This window comes from Platalea leucorodia (genome assembly GCF_965183815.1).
Source record: "Platalea leucorodia genome assembly, chromosome: 12".
Classification (NCBI taxonomy): domain Eukaryota; kingdom Metazoa; phylum Chordata; class Aves; order Pelecaniformes; family Threskiornithidae; genus Platalea; species Platalea leucorodia.
The window spans coordinates 878807-899663 of NC_138834.1; the positions used below are offsets into that span (position 1 = coordinate 878807).

The window sequence follows — 20857 nt, forward strand, 5'->3', positions numbered from 1 at the left end:
TGGACCCAGCTTTTTGGGAGCTTTCTGGACCCTTTAGACCTTCACACACACAACCAGAAGCAGCACATTTTCACCAAGAGCAGGTTTTCTTGCGGCAAACCTTTGTCTCGGCTGCATCAGTCAGGATATCTAAGAAATCCTCCAGCTGAATAAGCCCGTCTGACAAAAGGAGTCAGACTCGTGGCTGGGACAGCATCCGGTACGTGCACAGCCGCTCCGCGGGACACTGGCAGAGCGAGAGACATTGCCTCTGGCCTGCGGCCGCGGTGGCTTTTGTCCTGTCCTTGCTGGCAGGCTCCTCCCGAGCACAGGCGGAGGCAGGAAATCCCGGGCAGCTGCCGCGGGAGCCCGCTCGCCTCTTCTTCCCTCGCCTCTCCTCCTCGCCTCGCTGGGCCGCCGCGCCGAGGCGAGCTGAGCCAGCCCTGCGTGTGTGTGCATGCGTGGGCGGGGGGGCTGCTGCATGGATTTAGCGAAGGCTGGGAGGGAACACATGGGTTGGGTTTTTTTTTCTTGGCCCGCAGCGGCTGTCCGTCCTGCCGGCCGCGGTTATGGATTCGATCATTATTCAGGAGCGGTTAGTGGAGCGGCTGCTTTCTCCCCGGACGCAGGCACAGCGAAGCCACCCGGCCAAGCTGAAGGTATGGGGATGTATTTATAGCACTGCGCGAGCTGGGGAGCAGCAGGGGCAGGAGGGGGGAGGATGGTGCCCGAGCAGACGTGCGCAGCACAAGATGAGACCTCTGAGGAGCAGAGGAGCGGAAAGACGCTGGTAAGGGAGAGATGGTGGGGACAGAAAGGAGGGGAGCGGCCCCCGTGGGAGCAGGGCCGAGGGGCGCGATGGACAGCTGGGAGATGCGCGACATATTTTTGTGCGGTTATCTGATGCAGTGGTTCCCTCTCTGAATGGCGTGTGTGTGCTTGGGGCGCTCGGGGCAGGAGTTAGCGCTGCGTGTGTGCCCAAATGCAGTCTGGTTTGTGTTACCATGTTAACGCTGTCCTTTGCTAGCCGGTTTTCTTTCTGCTGCAGCGAGTGCTGGTGGGCGAGTGGTTTTGCTGATACTCCCATGCTCAGCCCGAGGCAACAGATGTACATGGGAGATGCCCCAGGGGCTGTTGGCCTTATGAATTTATGCAGCTTTCTGGCAACGAAAGGAAGCAAAGGGTCTGCTTCTCCTCTGGGGCTGGGCTGTGCTGTTTCGTGCAGACGTGGATGTGGCGGCCGTGCCTGGCCAGAGGGGAACGGCTGGAGGAAGGGCTGCCTGGGAGGGAGCTGGACGGCTTGTGCTGGGGGCTGTAACGCGGAGAGGGCCCCCCCGAAAAAGTGGAGGCAGGGGCACCAGGATCATCCCCCATCATTTCTGGGGTTTGCTCCAGACCTGGGGTAGGGGCTATCCTTCAAATTTTCTGTGGTCCCTTGGTGTTTAATTTTAGCCCTTTTGAATATACCCAGCAAGGCTCCATTTATCCCCAGGCTGAATGGCGAAGTCACACGAGATCTGGATTGGTTTAAACAGCACGTCCAGCAGGTTGGTGAGGAAGGGATCAGGAGTGGCAGGAGCGATGGAGGCCATGCTGCGTACCCTCTCTTGGAGGTACAGACAGCCCTGCGGACGCCCTGGTACCAGGGATGGCTTCTCCTCTTACGCAACAGATCCTGAATGTCTCTGCCCCCGACAGGAACAGGACTTGAACCCACCAGTGCTTTGTTCCTTGGCTTGAACTCCCAGGGAGAGCACTGCCTGCCAGGGAGCCTTGGCCACCTCGGCCGGGTGGTGGAGGATGTGAGGACGCGGTGTGTTGCTGTGATGTCCGGTGAACTGGGGAGCGTGTGCCAAGGGAGAGTACAGACGTGTTTTGCTTGGCTTGGGGAGCTTTGGTTTGTAACAGGACCCCAAAGGTCGGCCACATCTCTTGGTGGCCTCCGCTGCGGTGTGTGGGGCACGTTCCCAGGCGCGGGACGCCAATGGGAACAAAGGCAGCACGTGGAGGAGGCGGTGGGGAGGGGGGCTCCTCGTGCCGGAGCGCCGCCGGCTCGGCTGGCCGGGGCCCTTTGCTGACAGCTGGGGCTGGCGAGGGAAGCGCCGTGCAGCGACCGGCTGTCCCAGCCTGCGTCAGCTTGATGGGAGCTGGCTCGTGAGGGTCGGGAGCACGCAGTGGGGGCTGTGATGCCTCCAGGAACTCCCTCAGTCCATCTCAGTCTCTCATCTAATTAATGGATTTCAGCTTTTCACAACCCAGCAAGCCACCTGCCTCCTTCAGTAGCCCTCCCAGCCCTCTACACTCATTTTGGCACTTTCCATCCTGTGGATGGTTGCTCTGCAGATAGTGACCGTGTTGGGTCCTAACAAAGACAGTGAGTGGCTGCCTCCCACTGCGAGGGAAGCTCTTCTCTTGGCCTTGTGCTCGGCACTGACCTTCCGTTATGCAAGGGAAATGACCACATGAATCATGAGTAAAGGGCAGCGTCCTGCGCCAGCTGGGATTTGCTCATTTCAAGCATCCTGATTCCACCGAGCTGTGGGGAGGTAACCAGAGGCGCAGTAAATCTGCGCTTTCTTGGTTGGGCTGAACAGAAACGAGAGATCAGGTTCAGCCAGTTACACTTGGCCGAAGTTAGTGGAGTTGCACCAGAGCTCAGCTCCCCAGCATCTCCGTTGTCAGCCCTTAGTCATCTAGGTTAAAAAACAAGAAAATGAGAAGCACACCCCAAGCCTCAGCTATGGTTTTATTAGTGCGTTACTAGGGTTGTTTCACATGTCAAGGCACTGGAGAGAGCAGGTGATCATTGTCTTTCCAAAGATCTTGCCATTATCACATTTCTCAGCCTGCCTTGCACACCTCGTGTTTACCCTTACTGAGCCTTTTGGGTGGCAGTTCGCAGTGTCCCCAGGCAGGAGTGGCTTTGCTGCGTACAGCTCGCCAGAGCTGCCGTCACTTTTCACCCTGGGGTCTTGCCGCTGCTTGCGGCACTGCTGCTTTGGGGTGCCAACGCCTTTTAGCTCAGCCATTAGAGCCGTCGGTGGAGCGCTTCGGGCACTCTCTCCCCACTTCTCTCTGATTTCGTTTGCTCCGTCCCTTCCTGCCTTTCTGGACTGTGGGGTGGTGGAGCAGCGTTGCTTCAGCTATGTTAGCAAGGGGGCGAGGGGCAGGAGACCGGAGACCACAGTCACTCTGTCTGTCAGGGCTAAAGTGACCAAGTTGGACACCCAGACCAAACCTAAATTTCTAGAAGGCAGTGACCGTGCTAAAGAACGGAGTCCTTGGGCCACAATGGCCATCAGCCATGTCTGTCCTGTCTGAGTGGGCAGCTCCAGAGCAGCCATAAATTGGGAGGAGGGCACTCCCTGTCCTCCCTGCGGTCTGTCCCCACCACGACTTCGCAGTCTGCCCGGCTGAGGACGCCTGAGGATGCTCACACCCATGGACACGCGGCTGTAGAGGGCTGCTCGGGAGCTGCGTTGCCCACTTGCAGTGTGGAAATAGGTGCAAGTCAGCATTGCCCTAAGCTCAACGCACCAGATCGTAATTTGTGTTTCTTTGAGTGTGTGCCCCAGGAATGGAGACAGTTAAACTTAGGAACAGAGGTCTTCCCTGCTGTGCCTGGAGAACCAGGGCCAGAGAGCTGCGGGGTGAGGACAGCCGTATGCTTGAGGGCATCCATGGCCGGCTGGGCACTGGGGCTGGTTTTGAGGAACTCTGGCTCTGTGGATTTGCCTGTGGTGTGAATCCCAGGGGTATGTTTATTTTAAGTGATGTTGAAATGCAGAGTCTATGATGTCTCTAGCTCAGGCATTTGTGAACGGCTGCTTCCGCTTGGGTCTATAAAAGTGGAAAGTATGTGAGAAGGGAGGTGTTTGCCAGGGTCCGTGCCCACTCTCCCTCTGCAACGAGGCCTGGGGAGGGGAACGCGCTGCCCTGGGGGTGCGGGCTGCGAAGGCCCAGGGGTGCTCAGGAGGCTGGATGGATGGAACAGCCGGGCTGTGTGGCCCACAGGTACCTGCAGCCGCCCGAGCTGCGAGCACCAGACCGTGTGCTGAGCACCAGACCGTGTGCCGAGCCCAGCCTGAGGGCAGGAGCTGGAGCAGGTCTGTGAATCCTGTGGATGAGCCGTGTTGGCCTTTCAGGACGTACCCTGCACGAGCAGGGTGTGCGCCCTGGGACACGGCGCAGGCTGCTTGTTTGCTCCTGGCTGCGGGATGCGTGCTGTGCGCTTGTGAAACCCACCATCGGCCATGTCACACCTCGCGTGCACTTAGTGCTCGCGTACAGAGTCTGTGCTGCGCTTGTGGGGTGGCTGTGGCTTGTACGCGGTAAGAGAGCACTCAGTGATGGGGCTCTGCATCGGGGGGTGCTTAGGCAGTAGGTAACGCTCCAGTAATACCATACGTAATACCCTCACTAAAAGCATCTCACCTGCGTTCTCAGTGCATTTGTATCTTCCCACTTCTTGCACTCCCTGAACTTCTGTCTCTTCAGAAATAACACTAGAGATTATTCAGGATTTCCTCTTACTCAGCCAGGAGTGGCTGTGACACAGCAAGAAATAATCCCCTCTCAGGTCAAGCTCTCCACCATGTACCGCACGCGTGTCTGGAGGGAGAGACGCAGAAATGGCTCTGAAAGACCTGGGGAGAGGTGACATTTGATCACCCTGCTGTGAAGGGAGCCTGGGACTGTGCAGAAGCAGCAAAGAGTTGGGAAAGCTGTGTGTCAGTAGCAGCCCCAGATGTGCTCTCTGGTGGGAATGGCGTGATGTGCCTTTTCCCTTGGGCTCTCCGCGCTGGGAGGCTGCCGTGAGCTGCCGTGTCTGCTGGTGAGAGCAGCTGAGCAGGGCTGCAGCTGAGGGGAGGTGGCCCTCCGTGCCCACTGCAGGAAGGGCAGAAGTCCCCGAGCCTAGAGGAGGTGCATGCCCTGCCCTACCCCACTGCCAGGGCAGGGACCGACCTCTCCTCTGCCCCTGCTCTGCCTCAGGGGCTTTTTGAGTCCGACTCCCTGTTGCTGCGTGAGGCTCGAGCAGGAGGGGCGGCACCCCCTGACCTGCTCCTACCCACCTCTGCCCTGCAGGACCACGAGAAGCAGTACGTGGGCTTTGCCACTCTGCCGAACCAGGTCCACCGGAAATCCGTGAAGAAGGGTTTTGACTTCACGCTGATGGTCGCAGGTGAGACTACCCGTGGGTGGAGGTGGCTGGGCCACACGGTAGGTGCCTGGAGGGGACCAGCTCTCCTCGCTTCCCTTAGGTGCTCCCTTAGCGTCTGGATCCTTCCCTCGCTCTGTTCTGGTCCCTGTCTCAGACCTTGCTCTGCTCCCCAGCCTGTGTTGCACTGTTCCCACAGGAGGAATGGGCCCCTCCTGACCACTCGTAGCCCGCTCGAGCAAGCACTGAGTGTAGCTTCTCCTCCAACTGAGTGGCTGGTCTGGGTGGTGAAGGCAGGGCCAGCCAGGGACCGAGGGATGGGAAGGGGAGGGAGGATGGAGGAGCTGGGAGATCACACTTGAACAAGGATTGAGACATCTTGCAGCAAAAATCCTCCCACTGCTGGAAAAATGTAATGCCCATAAACAGCTTCTGACAGCTCATCTCTCTCACTTCCTCTGGCTCAGCATTCAAAGCCTTGTTCAGAGTTTCATTTGTAAGTCAATTAGTGGGTCATGTTGCTTGCTCTTCCCTCCTCCCCTTTGCGCTCTGTCAATCAGGAGAGTCGGGTCTGGGCAAATCCACGCTGGTGAATAGCCTGTTCCTGACAGACCTCTACAAAGACAGAAAGCTCCTCAATGCAGAGGGTAAGTTGGGGACAAAGGGGGCAAATAGTTCTTGTGGTCACAGGTCTAGACTGTCCTAAGGACCAGTACTTTGGTTCCTTGCTTCAGCAGCAGCTACAGGCTTGGCGGGATCCCAGCCCTGTTGTGTTTTGCTCTGCTCTCCTTTCCTGGCTGCAGGGGCACTGGTATTTGAGCAAGAAGGGTTTGGCTGTGGGTTCTTCTGTCCTATGAAGGGAAGACAAGGCTGCAGAGCAGCACTAGCCCTTTGGGTTGAGATGTTGATACTTGTCTTTTGTTCTTGGGTGCTGGAGTGTGGTAGGGATTCGCCTTACCAAATGAGTGGACAAAATGTACAGAACGGCTGGGCTACAAGCACTTCAGAGGTTTGTGTGTCTTCTCAGAGTTTGTCTGCCTGCTGCTGGCCTCCCACAGTACCACTCTCTTGAGGCTCCTTAGAGGATGATCAGGGTTTTTTGAAACCCATGTTAACTCCCTGTGCTCGGTGATAAGGAGGGAGCTGGCTTGTCATGGGTGTGAACGGGGATCCCCAGTTACTGCCTGGCTTTAACTCACAAATTCCTGTTCAAAGAGAGAATCAACCAGACAGTGGAGATCGTCAAGCACACGGTGGACATTGAGGAGAAGGGTGTCAAGCTGAAGCTGACCATAGTGGACACACCAGGCTTTGGAGATGCTGTTAACAACACTGAGTGGTGAGCAGGCCACTGCTGCCTTCCTCCTAGTCCCTGGCCACGTCTGTTTTCTGTGGGTGCTTCACAGGAAGGGGGTCTGGCAGCGGGAAGGGGGTGATACTGCCTCATGGTCCCTAGGAGACAGTGTCCTGTTAAACACATCATTTTGTTTTGGTTGAATTGCCCTTCCCAGCTGGAAGCCCATCACTGACTACATCGACCAGCAGTTTGAACAGTATTTCCGTGATGAGAGCGGCCTGAACCGGAAGAACATCCAGGACAACCGAGTGCATTGCTGCCTCTACTTCATCTCACCCTTCGGGCACGGGTGAGGGCCCCCGCTGCGGGGCCGGGGTATGACTCAGTCCGGAGGGGAGACCCTTGTGCCCCAGGATTGCCCTATAGCGGCTTGTACATAGGCAGGGAGAGTGAGACATTCATCAGCTAAAATCTGAGACCGCTTTCCTGAAGATACAGCCCTAGCTGAGGGTTGTCCCAGTGCTGCCCCAGGTTCTTGTGACAGTGCTGTCCTTTTCCCTTCGTGCTCGGTGGGTGGGAGCTGCCCAGTGTCTCCTTGCTAACCACGTCCTTTCTCGTCCCTGCTGCAGGCTGAGGCCTGTGGATGTCGAGTTCATGAAGGCTCTGCATGAGAAGGTCAACATTGTGCCCCTGATTGCCAAAGCTGACTGCCTGATCCCCTCCGAGATCCGGAAGCTAAAAGAGAGGGTGAGATGCTCTTTCTCTACAGGGGTATACCTGATGTGGTGGCAGGGACAGCCTAAGGAGGGAGGGGAGATAGATAGATATACATAGATATAGATACGTGTGTATAGATATATATAGTGTCTGTATGCATGCGTGTGTGTGTGTGTATATATACACACACAGAAAGTACCTGCAAATCTAATTGCAGCAGTGCTCTGCTGGGCGAAGGGAAGTGGTGTCTGCAGAGAGGCCAGCTCTAGAAGAAACATCAAATCCTTTCGCCATCCGGAGGCTATAGCAAACCCATGGTAGCACAAACAGGGAATAAATCCAGCATCTCTGTATTGTTCAGTGCTGCGTCCTTTTGTTTTTGTCTTGCATGGACACAGATCCGGGAAGAGATTGACAAATTTGGCATTAAAGTGTACCAGTTTCCTGAGTGTGACTCTGATGAAGATGAGGAGTTCAAGCAGCAAGACAGAGAGCTGAAGGTAGGGAACCTGCTCAGCCCCTGCTGACGGGGAAGTCAGGCTCGTGGCTATGTCGGTTGCTCCAGAAGGAGCCAGAGCTGCCCTGTGTGTGCCAAAGGCCTGCGCTGCTGGTACCCAGGGGACAGCCTACGTTGGCTCACGTGGTAGATGGCCTGGAGAAGGCGCTGATGTCCTTGTTGGTGCCATGAAGTCAAGTGTGGCATGAAGACGCGGTACTTCTCCTCTCCCACCAGGCAATGTCAGTCTTTCCTCAGTCTGCCCCAGCCTGTATGTTTAAGATGAAGGCTGGGTTGTACGGCATTTGTAAGCACCTATTTATGAGTGATGCCACCAGCAAGGAGGAGCGATTTGTGACACATTAATTGCATGGGGAGAGACAACATGATCATACAGGCCTGTCTGGAGGCCCCAGCAGCCCACGCCTGACCCTCTCCCAAGCTGAGCCAGCCCTGTGTGTGCATGCAGTATGGCCTTGTTTCTCCTGTCAGAGAGGTGCAAGGGGCTTTGACTCCCTTCTGAGCAGAGAGGAGCACAGCCTGTACATCCCTGCCTGGACAAGCTCTTGGCCTACATTGTCCCACTTGCTTGGTGTCCCAGCCTCTCTGCTCTGGCTTCCTTGTGGAGTTTCCCCTCCAAGAAGGGATGCAGGCATCTGCAGAGACACAGCTTCCCTCAGGACAGCTGAGAAGGTCAGGCTGGGAATCAGGCTGCCTGCAGATCTCAGTGCCTTAGGCTTTTCTCTGCAACTGGGTTGTGCTGTGGCACGTGTGGATGTCCCTGTGCTTTTCCTACCAGCACCTTCCTCCTCCTGTTCTGCCCGAGCTTGGCCCTTGGAGGAGAGATCTGTGGGCAGCCCCAGGCTGAGCTGGGCTCAGCGATGCCTCTCATTCCAGGAGAGCGCTCCCTTTGCCGTCATCGGCAGTAACACTGTGGTGGAGGCGAAAGGCCAGCGAGTCCGTGGACGGCTCTACCCCTGGGGCATTGTGGAAGGTAAGCGTGGTGCCTGGGAGCCTGCACTGTGAGCAGGGGACAGGCAGGGACAGGGGAAGGACAGGCAGGCACTTGCAACAGGGATGGCAGGGGAGAGCTCAGCTCTGCACAGCCGTGACTGACCGGGCCACCTTTGGCACATGGCAGGGGACGAGGTAGGGTAGAGACAGAGGCACTGGGACCAGCTCAGGTCTGTTACTGGGGGTGTAGCAATCACCCTGCCTCTGAAGCCATGATAGACTGAAGAAGAGAGGCTCCAATGTGAATGGAAGAATGCCTGGGCTTTAATGCACTAGGATGTGGCTGCTTATTAAGGGGGGAGGCTGGGTGTTGCCAGTTTAGTTTCTGGGGAGAAGCCATTGCCCTCAGCCAAACTGAATCATAAACCCTCTAGCACCCCCTCCTCTGCTGCTGCTCCTGTGTGGCTGGAGTTGCCAGGCTGGAGGCTGTGCTGATGCACAATGTGTTTGTCTCTAACTTTCTTTCTTTCTAAAGGGAGAAATTTCATAAAGGCTGTAGGCAGAATAACCCTGGAATGGCTTTTGCTGCTGTTGCTGACTCCCCCATGCTGGTGCATTGCTTTAAGGTCTTGCAGCTTTAGATCCCAAAAGCTTGTGTGTGCACTCGTGGGCTGGTGCCGGCTGCTTGGGCTGCCCAGCTGCAGGCTCTGCTCTCTCCCTGGCTCCGGAGGGGGCTGTGCCTGTCGGGGTGCTGGCATTTGGCAGTGGGATCAACTTTGTGAAATCCTGGGCCTGACACAGCCGGCTTCCCCCAGCCCTGCAGAGAGGTAAATGGAGATCACCACAGCAGGTACGCAGCTACTGAGCACAGCGCTTCCCTGCAGAGCCCCGCTGCGCTGCCTGGAGCCTGGCTCCTCATGGTGACAACAGCTCTTTCGGCTCTCCAGACCATTGCCTGCTCGTGGCTTTGCCCCTCAGGGGCTGATTTTGCCTACAGGGGCCTTCCGATCAGTCCTAAATTCGGAGGAGACAAGCAGTTTGCCTCCAGCACTGGCTGTGCTCACTGTGGTTATAACAGTGACATCCCATGTACCTGGGAGCAGCATCCTCTTTCAGGGCTCTGCTCTACGTGCTTAATTAATCCTCTTACCCAGAAAAAGGCCTGGGAACACAGTGACCTCAGCAGCCTGGCCTCGGCATCGAGAAGCACAGAGCATCGTCAGGGCCTGTGCCAGCCCCAGGGGGAGAGCCCCAGGCAGTGGTGGTGGTGGGGGGAGGACGAGGAAGGGGTCCTGGGGGAGTTTTAGTCCAGCCTGGGTGCCAGGAGGCGAGAAGGGGCTCCCTGGAGAGGGCTGGTGAGGCGTGACATCCGAGCACTCTCCTGTGGTTGCTTCTGCAGTGGAAAACCAGGCACACTGCGACTTTGTGAAGCTGCGGAACATGCTGATCCGGACACACATGCACGACCTGAAGGACGTCACTTGTGATGTCCACTATGAGAACTACCGAGCTCAGTGCATCCAGCAAATGACCAGGTAGGTCCCCACTGCTTCAGCCGGAGGTGGCAGGGGTGTCTCGCTCTCTGCAGAGCTGGGGTTGCTCTCGGAATGGCTTGTTGGTCAGGAGGCTGTGGGTCTGCTGGGGACATGCTGGGCTGCAGCCTGGGGAATGGCACTGGGAAGTAAAATAGCAAAGCCAAGTGTGTGTCTCACAGCCTGAACCCATGGTGGGGATGCTTCTGAGAATCCATGTTCCTGTCTGAGGATTCCCCATGCAGACCTTGGGAGACAGGCCTGGAGATTCTTTTGAAAAGCTGTTCCTAGCACTGGGTGAAATACATCCAGCCTAATGAAACAGGGGATAAACCATGTTTCTGGTGGGTGATAGCTGTGTGCATTGCCAAAGAGGAAGGCATTCTGCAGTCTGCAGTTCTGTCCAAACGACAGCGTGACACTTGGGATGCTGCTGTTTCTCAGACAACAGAGCCCAGGCAATTAGCAAGACTTAACAAATCTCCAAAGATTTCTCTGCATTGTCTTCCCTTTGCATTTGATCCTCTGTGGTTTTAGTCACAATGACCAGAAAATAAGAGAGAGAACACTCCTGGGCTTCTCATTTGAAACGTCTTTTTTCCCTTCTCCCTTCCATGACTGCAATATTGACAAATTTTAGGTTGAAGTAGGCCTTGGCTCATCTGCTGTAAGCCATCCCTTCCCTTCCTGCCTGAGCTGGCCGGGTAGCTCTGTGCTGCCACGCCGCAGAGCAGAAATCGGAAATGGCTGTGCTTCACCAAGGACCAGTCCTGCATGTGTGCAAACAGAGAGGCTGGCACATTCTGTTCACACACAGTGTATCTCTGTATTTTTGCATAGCAGATGAACCTGTCTTTTTCAACAGTGAGAATGCGGAGTCCCAAAATAACTATGTTAAATGCTAGAGATCTGTGAGAAGTGTCACAGCTGCTATTTAGGTAGGCTATGTATCTATTTAAAAGAAGAGCACGATGAAAAAGCAATTGCTCAGCTTAAGTAAAGCTTAAGTTTGGTACCGTTTCTCACGCCATGGCTAGTTCCAGTGAACAAGTCTCGGAAAACCGGAGCGTGGCCATTTCTAGCAATGGGATAAAGGTCCTTGTCTAGAGAGACATTTTGGGAGGAGATCCCAAGCGCCAGGCCTGGAATTGACTCAATAATGAGCCAAGGGTGACTCCAAGTGGTGAACGCCTGCAAGTGGCATCTTGAATTCCCAGTTTCAGCCCAGGCGTCTGGCGACTGCCACCCCCCCTCACCTCCAGAGAGCTCCTCTGACTTTTGGAAGAAGGTCACCTCCTTCCTCTGTCCCCTGCCTGCACCCGTGTGCAGCCCCAGCCCTCATCGCATTGCTGCCGTGCTGTGCCCCTTGTGTCTCATCTCTCCCGCCTCCTGAATATGAGGGCAGGCTTTGTTACCAGACTGGGGGCGATTTAACTGCTCCCCTGGTTTTATCTGCCTGGAAATAGAGGACCGTGGTGAGCACGCGGTGCCCTAGGGATGCTGATAGGTTTTGCTGATGCTGCGTATATGTGTAGGCACCTGCACAGATGAGCCGAAGGAGACCAGATAAATTGTCTGTAAATGTCTCTGCTAAGCTTCCCAGTGGGGTTACAAAAGGTGGTCAGAAACATCAGCCTTTTCTGTGTTTGCTCTCAGTGTAAGCCTGGTTTGGGTTTTCTCTGCTAGCTACCCACAAGCTTCTATTTTGAAAACTTTTATTGACTTTGGTCTCATTCTGGACCTGAGTGCATCCCACCCCTCTGGGCTAGATTGCCCCACTGTGAGTGACAGCCATGGCGTGCTGACACCAAAGCCAGCCAGCCTGAACCACGACTGACTGTGTTTCTTCCCTCTCTCCGTCTCTCTAGCAAGCTGACTCAGGACAACAGGATAGAAAGTCCAATTCCTATCCTGCCTCTCCCAACACCGGACACCGAGACAGAGAAGCTGATCAAAATGAAGGATGAGGAGGTGAGGCACATTTCTGCCTGGGCCTCCTTGGTGTTGGAGCTGGAATCTGAGGAGTTTCTCCAGGATTGCCCCATACAGGCTTTCCTGGGGCTTCCCACTCCTGCCTCCCACCATCATGGGCTCCTGGTGTGGAGGACAGGGTGTGAAAGCTGTGGCTTCCTCTGTCAGGGAAACGTGGCTCCATTCCACCCCAGACACAGATGTCTCTGTGCTCAGGCAGGAGTTAATACTCTCGGAGGGATCCCTTTGTCAGCCCCAAGGGACTGCCCCCAGTGCAGATCACCAGCTCCCGGCCACAGCAGATCCATTTTGACTCTCTCTTCTCTCTCTCATGCAGTTACGGCGGATGCAAGAGATGCTGCAGAAGATGCAGCAGCAGATGCAGGATCAGTGAGAGGCAGGTACTCAGAGGGCAGAGGGAATCCCCCAGTGACCATCTGAGGCCTGGCAAGAGCTGTGGACGTTTAGAAAAGGTTTCCTGTTGTATAGAGACTTGTGGGCAAGAGCTGTACCCGCACCCTCTAATTTATTAGCAGCAATGCTGGCTTTGCGGTCAGCTGGATTGTGGAGGAGGCTGTTCACTTAACAGTTTACTGATGTGTATTTCTTTTATAATAAGTATTTTTTCTTTTCTTTTTTCTTTTTTTTTAAAAAAAAAAAAGAAAGTAGCCTGGGAAGTCTCTAGGGCATCCTAAAAAAGAAAAATAGAAAAGAAAAAGATCTCCCTTTCCCATTTACTAATCTCTTGTTTGGGAATGCTCTGGTATTTAAAGTCCTGGTTTCTCTGGTGTACGAACTTGAAGACTATCTGTGTCAATGCACGTAAATGTTTACTCCCAGCTGAGGTGCTGTGTCCCCCTCCCCGTTCCCTTTGCCTGGGGCCAGCACAAGCATTGTAAAGGCAGCCGTACCCTCCCGTGAGTTTGACCTGCACTGCTTGGGCTGCTCAGCCTGGGGCCAGCTCTGGCCCAGAGAGCTGGGGCTGGGGTTTTCTCTGTGCACTGACCTGCTCAGGGGTTCTGATGGTTGCCTGGTTTCCTGCCTGGGTTTTTCTGGGGTTTTTTGTTTAGTTGGTTGGTTTTGTTTTTCCTATCAGGAAACCCCAGCATCTTTGCACTGAGCAGCAAGGGACAGTCTCTCAAGGTCAGTTAGAAGAAAATGGCTTCTGCTGTTCTCAGTTGTTTCTTTCTGGCAGAGAGGGTGAGTTGTTGACTGTGGGAGGGAGCACGTTCCCAGCCATGGTTTCCTCCCACGGCAGGCGGGAGGTGTTGGTAGAGGAGCCCCAGGGCCCTGCAGTAGCTGGGTGAGGGTGTCTCCTGGTTTAGCTCTGGTCATCCAGCTGCAGTGTGTCTCCAGCATCTGCTCTGAAAAGCACCACGGCAGCCAGAGTGCCTGGCCGGGACTGCTTTGGGGGGGTGGAAACCCTAGGGCTGAAATCCAACCCCAAATGCAGAGCTGTGCCCTACCCCCAGGCTTTGCGGTCCCACAAGCGCACTGCTGGCTCTGAGCTTCTCCCGGGGAAAGGGACGGGTTTTGTAGGCTTGTACCAGAGATCTGCAAGCCGCCTGTCCAGGCAGGTGTTGGGTCGCCTCGGCAGGCACAGGAGTGTCCCGGCATGGGGCTGAGCGCAGCCCAGCAGGGTTGGCACTTGCTCCCCTGCCCTTCCCCTGGGACTCAGCCCTTCTCCCAGCTCCGAGGCTCTTCCTGCCTCAGTGCTGGGAAGCCTGGTGGATCTGCTGGGCAGAGATAAGAGCACGGCAGCTTCTGTCCTGTTCTTGCTTCCTGCAGTATTTTTAACTTGAGTCCAGCCAGAGCAGAGCCCCGGAGTGTGATGTGCCTGACAGGGCAGGCCTCACCAGCAGCACCACTGCGCTCGCAGGGAATCAGGGCTGTTGGGGGGAGAGACACTTGGCTCTTCCCGCCGGCTCCAGGGAGTGCTGCCACGGGCTGGGCCCTTCTGCTCCTCTGGCTCCCGGCCTGATTCCTCTGTCCCCTTTCCCCCTTTGTATCTGCCCCTCCATCTCTGTCTCTCCCCAGTAGATCTCCCTGGGTAGGAAGCACAGTGTTGGCCAGGAATAGCCAGGCCCTAAATTCTGTTATTAGGCGCTGCGTTTGTCTGATTTCCCCCATGGGGCTTTAGAGTCCTGATCAGGGCTTGTCCAGGTAGTGAGTAGGTTGGCTGGTTCCAGTTATTCACTGTACAGAGCCTCAGCTTAGCCAGAACACGGGCTGCAGAGGCAGGGGAGAGACCCTGGCACAGTCTGGAAGGACGGAGCGAGGGTGGAAGCCCCTTGGCAGAAACGTGCAAGCTGGGCAAGAGCAGCGTCCAACCGTGGGTTTTTTTCCTTTCATTCTCCCCTGTCGTGGGCTCCTAAGTGACGTGGCAGTGCCAGCCTAGGAGAGGGGAAGGGTTCAGCTTGTCTTCAATAACATGGAGGACCAAGGTGCTTAAGGAGGAAATACAGCCTTTCTTTGTGCGATGTGCTTAACTGAGCAGTGGAGTAGCCTGAAACAGGAGCTTCCTCCAGGTTTTCTGGAGCCAGTTTGCTGCTGTCCGAAGCAGGAGGACTGCTGAGTTCTCAGCTTTATCCATGCTAGCATAACGGGAAACACCTTGCAGTACGTGTCCCCTATTTTCTTACACTAGTCTTGTCTGTGAAGAGGATGTTCTGTTGCAAATGAGCCCTGTCCAGCTAGAGATACTCCTCTTTCGAACACATTAATTCCTGGAAGATAAAGGAGACTTGTACCCTTTAGCGTGGACATAAGGAGCTGACAGCTTTTATCCTGGGCTGCGTGCAGAAGGGCTGTGTGCTGGTGAGAGCACCGGCTGCTCTGGGCACAGGCAGGCAGGATTGCTGAGGGTGGATCGCCCCATCCCTGGGTGAGGAAGTCTCCATCAGCTCAGCGCACATGGCTCCTACATCAAGCCGATAGTCACAAGTCTGTCCTCTCCAGAGAGCTGAAGCCTTGGGCTACCAGCTGCCAAAGATGGTTCAGGTTGCACTTAGAAAAAAATGCACAGGAGCAAGGCACCAGAGATGGCTGCTACAGAGGGGCAGTGGTACCGTGTACACATCTCTGTGTAGGAGGCTCCCTGCCCAGAGCAGCAGAGTTTGGGGGCTGCCTGGAAAGGGTTTAGAGATTGACTTTGGGGGGCACCAGGGATTCAGACCCTGTCCTGGGAGGTAGCAGCTGTTTATCAAAGGGGGAATGTTTTGTACTGCTGCGTTGAGCTGCACAGCATGCAGAGAAGAGACTCCTGAACAAATGTAGCTTGGCCATTTGGCTCTGGCAGAGAGAAGTGTGGATGCGAAAATAATTTAACACCTCCCATTGTGCAACCCTCCACAGCCTCATATGCGACCCCTGCACCCCCAGGCACATTCCCGCGCCTCTGCCAAGCCTTGCCCTGCTGAGCAAGTGGCTGCAGGGGTGGTGTCCCGCTCTGCAGAGCTGTCCCAGGCTGCAGCTGGGGCTGTCGGTGCAACGTCTCGGACCTTGTGCCTGACGGGGGAGGGAGCCGTGGCGTGAACTCCTTCTGTGCCGCTGCTGTGCTGGCCCTGCCTGTGCAGTCCGTGCTGCCTCCCCGCATGCCTCCCCCGGAGAAGGAGGGGGTCCCGCTCCTCGTGCTCTGCGACGGCGTTCCCTGCTCCTCCTCACAAACCCCGCTGCGCTTTAACGCTGGCTTGCTCCCGCCATGCGCCTTCCTCACCCCCTGCTCCATTCCTAGGCTCTTTGTTTCCTGTCCATCTCTTGGGTTATTATAATATATATTTTTTTGTAAATTTCTGTTTGAACATTTTGTCATTGTGAACAAAGAAAAATGAAACCTTTTAAAACATATCCATTTTATTAAATGATTATTGTTATTATTATTATTAATAATGTTTACTACCTGAATTGATCAGTGAAATAAATACATTCAAAAAACAACCTCTTTCTGTTTAATTTCAGTCCCCTTGAGCAGCATTGGTGAGACATTATGGGCAAGAGAGGAAAACTGACGCTGTTTCTCCTTTTATCTAATTCTGTCGGAGCAGGCTGCAGGCTGGGCTTCCTGCATGGGATTTCTGGCCTGTGTTTATGTCAGAAGCTAGACAAGATGATCCTGAAGTTCCTCTATCTTTAAGCTTCCCCTAGGAGTGGTGTCTAAATTAGCCATGGGCAGCTGGGCAGGATCCAGTCCCCGGAAATCCATTTTGTAAGTAGCCAAAGGAGCATTGCTGAGCCTGCGCTGCACGCAGAGCCAGGATGGGTCTGGCTCTAGATCAGCTCCATGCCACACCTGGCCTGAACACCTCCCTGTAATAAACCTAGCACCAAACGCATGAGACGAGGCCGTTGCTGAGCAAACTTAGGCTGCGATAGTCAAGCTGCTCCCATGTGGAAAGCAGGAAAAACTGGGTTGGTTTGTTAGCCTAAGATCTCTTTCCCACTCTGCCTGCCACAGTGAAACAACTGGAATGGTCTTCTCCAACTGACTAGAAATTTAAAGCTTAATTGTTTTGTTTAGAGCATGAGAGATTTTCCCTTGGTTAGGGCCAAATTCTGCTGTTGTTTACACCGTAATTTCTCTTTAACATCAGCACATTCAGGGCGTTCATCATTTCTGCTCTGTACAGTGTGCACAGTACGAGGTAATGCAGAGTTGGGCCCAATGGGGCAACAGTTTTGCAATGTAATTCTGGTGGCCTTATCCTAGGGAGCATAGCCAATGCCTAGAGTCAGGCTGATGGCAGACAAATGTCTGTGAAGGTGCAATGGCCTTGAGAAGACAAGATTCTACCTAAATGTGGTTTTGACCCTTGGATTTAACTGTTCAAGTATTTCTGTAATGCAACTTCTGAATAAAGGATGTGGTCAGTCTTTCTCGGTAACTGCAAGCTGCACTCGTCAAGAGCTGCCGACTCACTTGGCTATCAAAAGAGCAGTTCCTCGGAGTGCTGTCTTCCTCAGTCTGTCATCCTTCCTGTGAATCTAACTAGTTTATTTTGATGTCGACAATGAAATGCCAAGAGTTATATTTTACCCTGATAACAATCATGAGAGGATGCAAGTGCCTGGGGGATCTTTCTCCTTGGCTCAACTCTTGACACCAGTGTGGTCACTGGAAGTCCGTTTCTTTCAGCAGATCTTCCACTGCTAATTAGGAGTAGATTTGTATCGCTGCTTCAAGGGAAACCTCAGGGTCAGCACGCTGCAAAGTGTGAGGTCTCACCACTCTACCAAATATAGTCTTCCTGATGGGAAGCCCAAGGCCACAGTGCTCAGGGAGTGCAGTACAAACCAGTAACATCACCTTCCAGGTTGAAATGCACCTTGAGTTACTACTTTGCAATTGGGACTTCGCGATGTTTCTGTTGCACTGAGCATGTGGGCCCAGAATCACAGTTATCAGTACTGTCAGCATCTCTCCCAGCAAACGTGTTCTTGCGAGCAGTGTCAGCTCCCGTTTCTTGAGAGACTTGCTCAATGAAGCCTCAGTTTCTGGTGACAAGCAGCAAACTTGCAGGAAGGCCTCATGTGGGAGGTGTCCCTGGGATGAGCCTGACCCTTATCTTGCCAGCCAGCTGCAAGGGGATTATCCGGGAGCTCAGCTATGCAGCTGCACACACTCTTGCACTGGCTGGACTGCCTTAAGACCTTCCTCCTGTGTTGTAAAGCCAGCAAGAAAGCAAGGATTGAACTACTCTGGTAAGTCAACAAAGCTATCTTCTTTTTTTTTTTTTTTTCTTTTTATTTGGTTGATGGATTGCGCAGAAAAGCACTGCCTTGTTGCAGGTACGTGTAGTTGTTCTCCTGAAGAAGTTACAGCAGCTCACGTGTTCAGCAGTGGCATGAGACTGCAATACAAAGACAGCTCATTGACCCATGTCTCCCAGCACAGCCACAGCTCCAGAAGGAGATTATTCACCTGCTGGAGCAATGTCTAGTATGGAAAACTCCACTGACCTCCACCCTGGGTGGTCAGCACCCTCTCTGGCTGGCCAAGGACTGTTTATCACTTCTTTTCAAAACTGGAAAGGCTATTTTTTACTTGTTGTAACAGTAAATTTATTTCTGAATCTCCTCTTGCAGCTTGCATGAACAAAGCTTTGCTTACAGATGTAATTCAGAGCTATGATAAGGCATGAGCAGTTTCATATTCTAATTTTTGATTCCTTGGCATAAATTTTCTTGGCTACTCTAGTAATGTGCCTCCAGTAATGCTGAAAATACAAGCAGCTCTTGTACGCTTCTGAGGGCTAGTGAAAATGAATTTGGTGGCTGCAGCTAAGCCTCCCAGTAGCCATCTGTTCATATCCCTCCCCAAATCCAGGGTTGGAAGACCAGGAACATTCCCTCTCCTGTAATGAGACTAAGAATTTGCACATCTCTTTTCACTCTGCTCTTTTCAGAGCCCTCGCATCTCCTGTGAAGGACACCAAATTCACCCAACTTTAGAAACATCCTCAGAACAAACGACCAAAAGACCTGGGCTGTGGTGTCAGTCCCAGAGTGTGTGGTGTCTACTTGCCTGGACTCCACCTCATCCAGTCTCACCAGGGGAGTGTTTGCAGGTGAAGATGAACAGTGGAATTCTCTTCTTGTCCCTCCTTGGCTTCCTGCCACTCGTGATACCCATATGCCCTGTGCCATGCAAGTGTGCCACCAACATTATCGACTGCACATCAAAAGGCCTAACTGTCGCAAAACTACCGGTTACTTTCCGCTCTTCGGCTGAAATTATCCACCTTGGTTACAACAGGCTCACCTCTATTCCCAATGGGCTCTTTGACAACCTGAAGAGCCTCCAGGTAGTCTACCTGCAGGGCAACCCTTGGGAATGCAACTGTGACATCCTCTACTTGCGCTCCTGGCTCCAGTGGCAGCAGAACCGGACCTTCTACAGGGATGTGAGATGCAGCTCCCCAGCTCACCTGCAGGACCGGATCATTGCCTATCTGACAGAAGACGAGATCATCTCCACGTGCCAGTACTGGTACTGCAGCCTGGCTCTCCTTTCTCAGCTCTGTCTCTTCATCTTCCTTTTCCTCCAGGGTATCTTGGTTATCTTCATCATTGTCTACCTGCAGAAATTTCGGAGAATGACCGCTGAAGCCCAGAGCACCACCCGAGATCTACACCAGCATGTAGACACCTGGGTATCTTCTTCAAGAAGCCCCTACAACAGTGATTAACATCACAAGACTGAAGACCCTCCTGCCCCTTGGGTGTTGCTGTGCCAAGGTCAGGCGGTTTGTGATATCCAGATGGGACATTTCAGTGCAGCCCTGATCCTGACTGCAGTCCAAAGCAGGACTTGAACTGATCAGACACTTGCTCTATTTCCAAAGGCCTGATGTTGTGTTTTTTAATGCTTTAAACTCTTTAGCATGATCTTGATTGCTTTGCTGAGCTGGGAGTGGTTCTGGTTTGGTAGAGGAAAGAAATCGCAAACTACAGCAACCAAATTGCTCCTAAGCTCATAGGGGCTACGGTGCTCAATCCTTCCTATGCTAGAGTGTTTCAGCCATACTTTGCATGATGCTTCTGGTTGCATTGGGTGAGGTGAGGACAGGGGTGGACAGCGAGCAGTTAAGGTACTGGACTAGGAAAATGGAGAAGTAGTTTCCTTGGTGCTACCGCAGATTGCCTTAGTAACTTTGGACAAGTGACTTAGTCTTCTCCTGCTTCAGTTTCCCCGTCAGTAAAAGGGAAAGGATGTTTCTTCTTGCTTGATGCATCTTTTCCAGTGTCCTTCTGGGGGAGGGAGGGAGGGAATGTTTAGAAGCCTACCCATTTACCCTGTCTTCATTCCTTATAATCTGCTTACAGTTTTAATACTGACTTCAACACGTACTGAGTCAGACTGGGGCCCTGAACGTTTATGAGAAATTCACCCTGAAGCTGGGAGTTGTCAAGACCAGAGGCTCTTTCTGGCTGTGCTTGTGCGGTACCTGGCACAAGAGATCCGCTGTTCTTTAGAGACTCAAACTCCAAAACCCACTGATGTGCCCACTGCTGGTTATGGTGTCCCTGAATTGCTTTTGGAATGGAGCAAAACTGAAATAAAATAATGATGCACGATGATGTAAATGGCGTATTTTTCCCTTCTACACTAGGTATTTTGCACTCTGTCACTCTCCCTGGCAGTTTCTCACGCTCCCTTAGGCTCAGACTTTGTTCCAAGCAGAACGGATACGGAAGGCGGCTGGAGATGTTACCAGCAGCGCACCGTAGGGTCAAACTTGGACAGCCGCTGGCTTCCACAACGGGCCGCTCTCAACGTGGAGCTCCTGCTCCTTCCCCTGAGCCCCTGCTTATTTTTATAGGATGGGGGTGGAAAGGGAAGGGTGTTCCCTGGCGCCGGCCCAGCTGGAGAGCGGCCCCCGAGCCCGGGTCGGGGGCTCCAGTGCTCCCCCAAGGCCCTCGCCTCGCGCAGAGCCGGAGCTCGGCCGCGCGCCGGCTCCAACGGCCGCTAACGGCCGCTAACGGTCGCTAACGGCCGCTAACGGTCGCTAACGGTCGCTAACGGTCCTGATTGGCCCTGACCGCCCTCACCTGCGGCCGGCCCACGCCCTCGGCAGGAGGCTGAGGAGGGACACCTGTGAGGAGGAGGAGGAGGAGGAGGAGGAGGAAGGAGCTGGTCGGGGCGCTCAGGGGGCTGCCTGAGGAGAAGAGGAGGGTCCCGTGGCTTCTCTGCCTTGGGTTGCTTCACCTCGGCTCAGCTCGCCTCAGGGGTCCGTGCTAGCCCACAAAGCAGGACG

The 20857-nt window shown here is 54.1% G+C and overlaps 2 protein-coding genes across 3 annotated transcripts; both read left to right on the top strand.

Moving 5' to 3' along the window:
- Positions 1–508: 508 nt before the first annotated feature.
- Positions 509–16147, top strand: SEPTIN5 (septin 5). 2 transcript variants are annotated; one of them, XM_082325334.1, is made up of 12 exons: positions 509–638; positions 5065–5161; positions 5698–5784; positions 6353–6476; positions 6649–6783; positions 7064–7181; positions 7550–7651; positions 8545–8641; positions 10001–10136; positions 12002–12104; positions 12442–12505; positions 13201–16146. In XM_082325334.1, the coding sequence occupies exons 1-11, from the start codon at positions 549–551 to the stop codon at positions 12496–12498; spliced, it is 1146 nt and encodes a 381-aa protein (XP_082181460.1). In that variant the 5' UTR covers positions 509–548; the 3' UTR covers positions 12499–12505; positions 13201–16146. The 2 variants fall into 2 exon arrangements, with proteins under 2 accessions (XP_082181460.1, XP_082181459.1); XM_082325333.1 differs by having other exon boundaries at positions 12442–16147.
- A 695-nt stretch (positions 16148–16842) lies between these two features.
- Positions 16843–20159, top strand: GP1BB (glycoprotein Ib platelet subunit beta). The gene is made up of 2 exons (XM_082324862.1): positions 16843–17801; positions 18506–20159. Exon 2 carries the CDS (start codon positions 18674–18676, stop codon positions 19286–19288), a length of 615 nt encoding a protein of 204 aa, XP_082180988.1. The 5' UTR covers positions 16843–17801; positions 18506–18673; the 3' UTR covers positions 19289–20159.
- The last annotated feature ends 698 nt before the right edge of the window (positions 20160–20857 follow it).